This window comes from Haliotis cracherodii, unplaced genomic scaffold (genome assembly GCF_022045235.1).
Source record: "Haliotis cracherodii isolate W230 unplaced genomic scaffold, xgHalCrac1.p SCAF_2, whole genome shotgun sequence".
NCBI classification, from domain to species: domain Eukaryota; kingdom Metazoa; phylum Mollusca; class Gastropoda; order Lepetellida; family Haliotidae; genus Haliotis; species Haliotis cracherodii.
The window spans coordinates 66,860,959-66,872,307 of NW_027266275.1; the positions used below are offsets into that span (position 1 = coordinate 66,860,959).

The 11,349-nt window shown below is 42.7% G+C and overlaps 1 protein-coding gene across 1 annotated transcript in view; it reads right to left on the bottom strand.

Moving 5' to 3' along the window:
- The window catches only part of LOC139468388 (heparan sulfate glucosamine 3-O-sulfotransferase 6-like), a 31,779-nt gene extending 20,863 nt beyond the window's left edge, over positions 1-10,916 (bottom strand). Inside the window, exon 1 of the mRNA XM_071250331.1 lies at positions 9,963-10,916. Within this exon, the coding sequence (XP_071106432.1) occupies positions 9,963-10,666 (704 nt within the window). The 5' untranslated portion in view covers positions 10,667-10,916. The remainder of the gene's footprint in view (positions 1-9,962) is intronic.
- Positions 10,917-11,349: the final 433 nt, after the last annotated feature.

The following is an 11,349-nucleotide window of genomic DNA, read 5'->3' on the forward strand; positions in this document are numbered from 1 at the left end:
TACGTCCCTTGGGCGCCCTTGACACCCATGCTCTTACGTTCGAATCCTAGCTTCGCCCCGCTTATGTTTGTAGGTTTGTGCTCGAGTGTTTTGCAACCGTGACAACGTCTAGGGGCTGCATCACTTCGGGCTGTTTGGTGATCAGTTTGCTTCTACTATTCATAGGAGGCACGGATGGCCCAGTTGGCGAAGGTGTCTCTTACAATGATCTTGGGTTCGAATCCCGATTCGCGCTGATTTTGTTTCTAGGTTTTTCAGCACCATACCCATGCTCGTGGGTTCCACCAACGTGGTACACGTCTGTATCACTTCAGACTTTCCTCTCTCATTAAGCTTACACGGCGTGGCATAAATGAAATATTGTTCAAAGCCGCGTTTTACCGAACTCAAAATATGTGAATGATTGTTTTTGTCTACGATAATAAATACTTCCGAGCGCCCAATGACAAAGACGTACATGTTATATGTAACATTTGCAGTTTAACCTTAACGAAATGTAAAGACTTTACGAAAATAGTACATAAAGCGACAGACACCATGTGTATCGGTGATAGCAGGTGTGGCCAATACCCGGCGACGAGGGACGCCTCCCGCAGGGTCTACTCCTGCAACAAGGCAATAATCCCGTGTAACGCGGTCCCCCTCCCCCTATAGCTCTAATCCTCACCTACATCACAACACCTGCCCAGACCCCAGGGCCCGTCACAGACTCGGAAGGGGGTGCAGCGACGTGTTCAAGCCCCTCGATTTTCCCGTCACTCAATCCGAACAAGACGGGATGACCTGATACCCTGTGCTTATACAGGCGTAATAATAGCTGCTCGCAGATAGGAAAAAAGTTATTGTGAAAGATTTGGGTAATGCTAGAGGCATGGGAGCTATTATCATCATAGGAATATTCAAGGGGAGAATTGGGCTTAGGGCTAGAGTTGGTTCCCTACTCAGAGAATGACCTCCTTCTCGTATTTCTCAATTAGAAACGCGAGGTCACGTTGCCTTGATGACGTCACGACACGTCTTCCCCCAAAGAGGCTCTCAAACAATGGTTTTGAGACTAGGCATTTTTCAGTAAAGGCTGTACATAGGAGGGGATCCATTGCTAGGGCGACCCCTCATATGATTTAAGTGTGTAAATAAAAAAACAAACTTTGAAACTATAGGTAAATATTTTTTACAAAGCATATTCACTTTGCGCTATAATGGCGCTACACAATTATTACCCTGTCAAAGGATTAGCATTCATGAAGAAAGGGTTACGCTGGCTCCCTTGGGACCAATAAACCAAAGCTGCTTGGATGGCGCTTGGCTAACCTAAAGTCTCCGAAATATAGTCATGTATAAGGTTAAATGACAATAATTAATTAAAGGAAGCCGCGAGCAATAAAGAACTGTCAAGTCTCTTATTCCTAGAGCTAGAGCTAGAAAGGGGATGCGGGCAGGCTGCGGGGATGTGAATTGGGTAGGAGTGATATTTTTTTACTAAAAATAATGTTCTTGGTTCTGTATAAGAGATATGTATATGAACTTCAATTTCATCCTCCCGGGTACCCATTAAATGATTGGTGTACAGCGGCAAATTGGGGACAAAGTAACTTGGGTAAAATGACACTAGATGTCTTGCGACTTGTTTGTCATTTATATACATGTGGTTTGTATCGAAATAATCCGATTATCTTATCAACTGAGTATTTTGAAACTGTGGACAGAAATTTGGACTTTCTGACAATGTGAATATATAAAAAATTCACAAAACATTATTCATTTTTTGAAACTCCCATCAACGGATGCTACCATTTGAATTCTGTCACAGAACCACGTGTAGTTGCAACCATGAGTGAGTGAGTGAGTTAAGATTTAACGTCACATCGGCAGTATTTCAGCCATATCGTGACGAGAAGTACATTAATAATACATATATTTAGACAATATAAAAAGCTGTCAACGATCGACAGTACAATAACTAGAATATCACAGAGTCGATTCAAAACTAGTTGAGAATATATAATAAATTCACAAAACATTATTCATTTTTTGAAACTCACATCAACGGATGCTACTTTTTTGAATTCTGTCACAGAACCACGTGTAGTTGCAACCATGACATCAGAATGCTACTCTCGCATAATCACGCGTGAGCACAACGTACATTTAGTCTCCAAATAAACTATCCTGTTTGCAAAAACATATTTAAGTAATTGTACCAAGTTGGCCTTCGTAGCGTCCCGGAATGACCCTCGAATATTTCCGCGCCGAGAAAAGCGATAATGTATTCCACCTTGGTCCCGATTGTTTCCGATGTCAAATCCAGTGTTACCCACCGCCATCGTTTCCTGGGGAGGCACGTGGCCCGCTAGGTGTCCCCCTAATGTTCTGCTTGTGAATTACACCCTACATTCTATCGTGGACATGGGTAAGCTTTACCATGATATAAACCATATTTATAGTGTAAATTACAGAAGCTGCAACAATAATGTGCTTCGTAAGAGTCGTGAGAGGGGTGGCTAGATTAGGTTTCTCTTAAAAGGGTTATATGGAACTTATCAAGTATAAAAGATAGTCTTTCAACCTTTAATGTTTTGTCATTGAATATTCAGTTCACCGTGGGCTAGATGTGTTTACACAGTGCATGTTGGTTAAAAAATCCTTGTATCGCACATAAACGCAGTGTTGAGGTATAAAATGTATATATAGGTTTCATTAGAGTTTGTAGCTCTTATCAGATTCAGGCTGTACTTGACACGCGAGGAAGAATACCAACCTCTCAGAGACGCACAACGCTGGTTTAACTACACAGCAAAACATCCTCTTTTCCTCAAAGAAGACAACCAGTTCCTAATTCATTATCATTACATTCGTGACCAACTCATGTCATTCCGAGACATGCCGAATAGTCCTTTTGTCACACTCGTGTCGTTCCGTGACAAGCCGAATGGTCACGGAAATGGGCGAGTGTTGCCGTATGTTTTTTGTATGTCACGGAAATATGTGAGTGGTGACGAATCTTCTCAGTGACGTTACGCTAATGAGACACCTGATTTCTCCGCAGAATGAATGTTTGGTCTATTTTTACTGGCGTCTATCGATAACAATCTGATGTTCTTTATCCGCCTCGTCATTCCGCGCTCACCGCTGCACTGTCCCTCCGCCTGGTCCCCGACCCCAGCATGCTTTGACTCGAGTTTGTTTGCTCTCTAAACATTGTCAATTAGGTTAAAATCAACCTCGAGTGATCCCTAAGAAGCCAAAATGATCCTCCAACAAACCATCATAATCAACATACCACGGAGCCAGCGTTCTAAGAGGCCATCTTTTGTCCGTTGGTTGCCCATCAAATACACTACTTCCACTAACTTTGTTCCACTAAGCGTAATCAGTGAGATTGCTAACAAAGACTTTAAGTCGTATCACTGACAGTTTATTGACGTTGGGACAGAAGGAGTTAACGAAGCAGCAAATATATAGCCTCCTTGCCACAGACCACGTTGGCCGATGGTGGTCAGACTATCAGTGTTATGTAACGCCTCAGATGGCGCGTGTCTGAATTCACCTAGGCTGGTTAGAAGGTACCGGTTCCTCCTAGACGGCCTCCCCTGGTATTACTTTACATAAGTTGGCGGAATCGCAGACCTGCTTGTTCGGGCGGTGTAATCACTCTTCGTCAGGATAATACAAGTGTAAAGCGGAGGGATTGCAGAAAGCCATGTCTGAAAGCTCGGGAACATGTGTGGAGCCATGTACATGTGCTTACCGCGACGGGGGAGAGGGGTGACGTGGGAGGGGGAGAGAGCCAAGCAATTAGACAAATAACGCATCGAAGCATATACACTTGGTAGATTGTCTTTCTGACGCTTCTATATTCTAAATCATGTTTTGGAGATTTAAATCGTTCCTGAGCGTGTTTGAAGCTTGCGTCTGATAGATCATGAAATCTCCGCGGGAATCAACATGAACACAAATTGGTTTGTTGTGCGGCCCTGTTGAGCTCTTGTGCAATATTACCCTTTTATGACAGCTAGGATGCGGCCCCCTTGTTACGACATTGGTGGAATCGAGCTTATGTGTTATACTGACAGTTTTACGACATATATTGGGAAAGGTTTTCGGCAGGAACGCCGGAAGTGCATTGTCTCTATAGCACTCGAGATAATTAAATTACCATCCCGGAACAACGCCAGATGAAATGCACTCGGCAAGATTCACAAAAATGAACATGCCCCTCACAAACTACGCCTATAACACGTCCTCTGCTCCCGTAAATTCCCAGCTACACAACGCCCATGTTTTACAACGTGTGCGATTCCTGGCATTGTCTTGGGGCGGGGGCATATTACCCTTGAGACACCTACTACATCAAGGTGTAAGGGGTTCTACATCATACATGATGGACACCACATGAGGTAGATTAAAATCTACTGATAGCCAGGAGCTAAGGAACATGCGCCGGATATAGGGATACCGCTGTAGAGAACCTTTGTGGGGATACCTGTGCCGGGTGCATTTAGGGATATATCTTTAGGGATCCCTTGGTCGGGACATATTTGTATTGATACCGGTGTAGGGATATATCTGTAGGGATACCACAATAGGGATATATCTGTAGGGATACCACAATAGGGATGTATCAGTAGGGATACAACTGAGAATATATCTGATGGGATACCGTTGAAGGAATATATCTGTAGGGATACCACATTAGGGATATATCTCTTGGGATACCGCTGAAAGAATATATCTGTAGGGATACCGCTGAAGAGATACCATTGTCGGGACCTATATTTATGGATACCGATGTAGGGATACCACAATAGGGATATATCTCTTGGGATACCACTGTACAAACAGTCAGATATTGCAGATGCTTGTGGGGATATATCTTTGGGGATACCGCTGTACGTACAATCTGTATGGGAACCACTGTAGGGATATATCTGTGAATAACCCGCTGTGATGATATCCTGTTAGGAATTCTCGCTAGGGTTTATGATTTTCGGACACTTATAGCAAAGGACATTACTAGCACAAGTATTAATATTCCTGATTGGCCTTCGCGACTTGAGGTTTCTGCAATACGTCTTTAAGATGTAAAGAAGGAATACACTCACATGTTTTGCCCGATCCTCGGCTACAAAATGTGAAAATGCTTGGAACTCTTTTCTTTGTGGGGTTAAGCTCGTCGTGTAAGTATTGCTGGCATTATGGCATCGAACATCAACAGACGTGAACACATTCAGTTTTGTTGGCCTAGGGTTTGTTATGGAAGACGCCGTGTATCTTGTCCGCTGACTCTTTATACAATCAGAGAGTATTAGCCTTGTCATTTCATTCCGACATTCACGTCAATGCTCCCGCCGCTGAACAACAATCCATTGAGACAGTTATTTCTGGACGTTCTTCACAATGAATAATATCTTACATTACGGCAAAACTTTGCAAAAGTGTCACCATGTAATAAAATACCTCGAACATGCGATAAATATTAATTATCTGAACCACGTCGACCAGAATGCATAAACATCCACACAATGACGTGATTAAAAAGCGGTTGAACTAATCGCTGCTGTTGGGAAATGTAAGATGCTGCTGGTGGGAAATGTAAGATATGTAACCGGGACTAGACGCTGCCTTGGAATAGTTTCTCCACTCAACGAGGCAGTGTGGAAACAAAGTATTTGTCTGCAATTTCAAACTCCCCAGCAATGCAGCTACTTCGATAGCATTAACCTGTTACAGGCAACTCGATATAGAAAGTATTCAGCCCTTCTTTTTGAGGCAGCTGCGACCGAGAATATTTCCCATATTTACAAGTAGGTCTCACCGGGCAGGTATGATTATATTTACAGGTTCGTCCCACAGGGTAAGTATGACCACATTTACAGGTGTCCCACCAGGCAGGTATGCCAATATTTACAGGTTCGTCCCAGAGTGCAGGTATGATCATATTTACGGGTTATTCCCAGATGACAGGTATGACCAAATTTACTGGTTGTTCCCACAAGACAGGTATGACCAATTTATAGGTATGTTCCACAGGAAACGTATGACCATGTTTACAAGTTAGTCCCATAGGGCAAGAATGCTATATGCAGAGATTTCTATTGGATATGAAAGGGGTTTTTGTCGCTTTATTTACGTTATTCCAACAGGGCAAGAATGACCATGTTTCACGTCATTCCAACAGGGCAGGAATGACCATGTTACACGTCATTCCAACAGGGCAAGAATGACCATGTTTCACGTTATTCCAACAGGGCAAGAATGACCATGTTTCACTTCATTCCAACAGGGCAAGAATGACCATGTTTCACGTCATTCCAACAGGGCAAGAATGACCATGTTTCACGTCATTCCAACGGGGCAAGAATGACCATGTTTCACGTTATTCCAACAGGGAAAGATTGACCATGTTTCACGTCATTCCAACAGGGCAAGAATGACCATGTTTCACGTCATTCCAACGGGGCAAGAATGACCATGTTTCACGTTATTCCAACAGGGAAAGATTGACCATGTTTCACGTCATTCCAACAGGGCAAGAATGACCATGTTTCCCGTTATTCCAATAGGGCAAGAATGACCATGTTTCACGTCATTCCAACATGGCAGGAATGACCATGTTTCACTTCATTCCAACGGGGCAAGAATGACCATGTTTCACGTCATTCCAATAGGGCAAGAATGACCATGTTTCACTTCATTCCAACAGGGCAAGAATGACCATGTTTCACGTCATTCCAACATGGCAGGAATGACCATATTTCACTTCATTCCAACGGGGCAAGAATGACCATGTTTCACTTCATTCCAACAGGGCAAGAATGACAATGTTTCACGTCATTCCAACGGGGCAAGAATGACCATGTTTCACGTTATTCCAACAGGGCAAGAATGACCAGGTTTCAAGTCATTACAAAGGGCAAGAATGACCAGGTTTCACGTTATTCCAACATGGGCAGGTATGGCTATATTTACAGGTTAGTCCCACAACCCAGGTATACCATGTTTGTTTCACCTTATTCCTACAGTACGGGTATGGGTCACATATCACTACATGGGGATTAACAACATACCGTAGCACATTTGACACGTTACCACTCATTATATATACATGTATGTATGTCGTGACTCGTTGGTAGAAAGACATCATTGCTTACCATACTTGAGATAACACTTTTCACTGCTCTGACATTCCATTAATACGTGACAAGGGAAGATACAAGAAACATTAGAAAGTAGAACATGAAATAAATATCAATATTACATGGTAACTAAATCTTCAGAAGGAAATGTTCGTCGATATGTCCCATTTAAACAAATTTGATATTCAATAATTTCAGCAGAGGATATCGTGCGTTTCGCTGTTTGGTCTAGTGCATGTTGTTGGCGTTTATCTATATCGACAGAAAGCTTGTTTGTTTGATGACAAAAACGTATTTACAGAAACCATGAATATATTAATACTTAGTTGTGAAGTACAACAAATTAGCTCCCGCTGTTACAGTGACGACGGTGTCATTTCTGTGAGAGTCTCCATCAGGATATCAATACTCCGACAACGACCATGCACGCTTTAATCCAGTTTGAAAAATCGTATAAAATGCTAGGTAGGTTAGGTAAAGACGTCCCAAAGTAACGTCCACAGGCAAGAGATCTACACCTATACGTCTCTGTCCAGCCAGGCAGGAAGATACTAAATCACCCCTCTACTATATATCCATGCATAACGTTATACAAATAGTATATGAGAAGTACCAGTACGTAGAATATCATACACCTTGAGAGGAGTAGATACCTGATACTGCCATTGAAAAACATGGCCTCAGTTTGTCTGTAAAACAACACTTGTTACAGTTCGCATAATAAAAGCTCTTTTAGCAAAACCATGATAAACACAACGACTAGCGTTGTTGGTGTATTCGGCAATCACTGATATTATAACTCTCTCTCTCTCTCTCTCTCTCTCTCTCTCTCTCTCTCTCTCTCTCTCTCTCTCTCTCTCTCTTTCTCTCTCTCTCTCTCTCTCATTCTCTCTCTCTCTCTCTCTTGATTTTAACTTTCTCTGGGTATTGATCCGACTTGTCCCACTCGAGCCGCTATCTCCACACAGCGTTACAACGCCGACGGAACAATGAGATGGAAGTAATTACATTTTAACAATGAAAGAAACATTTCTGATTTTCGAACCCTAAAGAAATATATTATCATTTACTTACTTTCAAACACATGTGAATATATTACAATAGTATTGTCCAGTTAACTATATTTAAACTTCCCCCTCGTCCAGTTATCTACATTTATACTTTCCCCTCTTCTAGGCATCTACATTTAACCTTTCCCCTAGTCGAGTTATTAACATTTAAACTTTCCCGAGTCCAGACATCTACATTTACAATTTCCAGTCGTCCAGTCCAGCACAAAAACTTTTCCTCGTCCAGTTATCTACATTAATACTTTCCCCTCGTCTAGGCATCTACATTAATACTTTCCCCTTGTCCAGTTATCTACCATTTATACTTTCCCCTCGTACAGTTATCTACATTTATACTTTTCCCTTGTCCAGTTATCTACCATTTATACTTTCCCCTCGTCCAGTTATCTACCGTTTATACTTTCCCCTCGTCCAGTTATCTACAATTTATACTTTCCCCTCGTCCAGTTATCTACATTTATACTTTCCCCTCGTCCAGTTATCTACCATTCATACTTTCCCCTCGTCCAGTTATCTACATTTATACCTTTCCCTAGTCCAGTTATCTACATTTAAACTTTACCCTCGTCCAGTGATATACATTAAACTTTAATTTCCCCTCATCCAGTGATATACATTTAAACTTTCCCCTCGTCCAATTCCCTTGGAATGCCGGGCACACACAGTCAGCCAACATGGGACGCAGTGTCAATAACCTCGCCTCAACACAACACGGATAAACATAAGCTACACCCGGCGTTTGTCCTCGCCGTTATTAGCCTTTTAGGTTAAGCGACCGAAGCTTTGTGTGTATCTGACAAGGAACAAGGTATAACATGTGTTGTCGCCTTCGATCTGGCCCGGACTCTGGGTTTGAACTGGCTGAGTCGACTGGTGCAGTATTTAAAACCTCGTCTCAACCCTCAGAATAAATACGCAACCATCACTTCATCACTGGTGCATCTTTCGACACAACAAATGCTGAGACTCAGACGAGAGAGCAAAATTTCGTTTTGGCGAATTTTTCTGAGAAAAAAAGTAGCCAGTTCAGCATCGTGTTTCAAACACTGTTTATCAAATTGGAGAGCTTCTTGACACCCCGGGAAGTCGGTTTGAATATGTCAATTTCTTCGACTCGCAAAATATCAAGAGTCCTGCCTTGCCCAATTAGCGACAGCTTGAGCAACGCTACTTGAGTATCCCCGAGGCGGACGTGAAACACGCGAAATAGACAACACAAGACTCTGTCGTCTAAAAAACGTCTAACGGACGCTAACAGACCGAATGAAATATCAGCTTTGTTGTAAACTTGTAAACCCCAGCGAGGCAGTATCGGCAAATGTCTATAAATCTACTCGTGCTGTGTTTGATATTTGACAGGGTGAAATGAAATCAAACAGCGACAATGTGACATGTTATCTATTCAAAAGTCCGCTGTGGCAAAGTACAAGTGTTATCTGTGTTTCTCAGTGATGTGGCGACTTGGCAAACAACCTCACTGTCGTTAGTCCTCGTCAATCAATTGTAAAGATGAAATGTCGTCTGCTCCTATATAATGTCGTCTGCTAACGTTCTCACGTGGGAAGAAGCAGACGAGATTTTATCCACAGCGTACTAAAGCCGATAATATCAACCTGACAGCAGTGACGCCAAATAAGTAGTAATTTGTATGACTGGAAATGTGCCTCAAGGTAACAGGCTCTATATATGAGTATTGTAAGGAAAGTAGGGCGAGACTGCAAGAGGGGGTATAATTTAGAATAATTATCACTCTTACCTGTACCACTGAAGTCCCTTATTGTAGTGTCTATCAAAGAAGTGGGGTTCGGGTCCAGGAGCACGAACATCAGGGTGGATCCTAAGGAACTCCAATAAGGCTCTTGTTCCTCCTTTCTTCACGCCAATAATTAGTGCCTCGGGTAATTTCTTTGTGGCATTTTCTTGTACCCTTGCGAGTCCTGTTGATTCTGTGCTGTCCTTTTTCTTGACCTGATTCCCCTCCTGGAACACCTCATATTCCTCCTCCTCCTCCTCCCCTCTCCCAGAATCACTCCACTCCTCGTCCAGATAAATCGTACTCGCGGTATTTGTCAACCGATTATCCATCTTGGATCGTTTGCTCACAAAGTTGTTTTCTGTATTCACTCGTAAGCCTGGCTTGTTCCTCCCGCTAATAACCTTCCCGCCTCGCTCCAATATTTCTTGAGCATGTGAATTTTGAAGTACTCTGTTATGTCTTGAGACAAGCATTGAAGGTAAATCCTGAGTTTTGTCACTAAATTCCTCGTCTTGAAGTTTGTCCCCCAGGGCGGAGAGGTCGGAGGAAGAGGATCTCTCGCTGACGACGAGCGAGTCGGACAGAGGCACCACATAAAGGACAGACAGGGCGAGGAGGTAAGCACAGACTATCAGGAACCCTCCAAGACTCATAATGACCAGCAACGCACTTCGTCTCACTCTCAGACAAGGAAACACAAACATATCCAGGAATAACACGGGGTTAAATTGCACCCCTCCGATGGTCCATCCATCGTTCCTTCATTCATCCGCCTTCGTCTTCTAGCCTTCCCACGACTACACCAACGTCGAAGGAGGCTCCATTTAGCCGACGTCCTGTTTAGTAAACATCCTTGGTCTGTGTCACGGCTGGTCAGTTAGTCACGACGCGAGGGCATTCTACCTGAAACATCAATACAACGTGAACTCCACTACACTAAGCCTGCTCTTACACCACATGTGTAAGTATTGTGTGCTGTGTGTCATGTGACTTGGCCCGCGCTGCTGATTGGCTATGCGGACAGCGCGAATTGAATGAAAGCCCGATGTAAACAATATGCTATGGACATAACGGCACTCTTAGAGTAATTTAGACCAGTTCGGCGCGTGCCTGGTTTGGTAGTGCAGGCACGAGGGTTTGTTTAATTTCTCATTATCAACGCTGTGAGCTGTGAAACATGGAAAAACATATCTAACCTCAGTGCAAGTGTTTTCTCATGATAGTGTAGAAGTGTTTACACATGAAAGGTAACAAGTAAACATTCGATAAAAATGTCGCTGAACAGACACTAACTAACTAAACAAGAATATACGAACAAATATTAACAAATAAAAAACACATTATATAATAAAAAAATAAACATAAACAATATATGATAATTTCACAA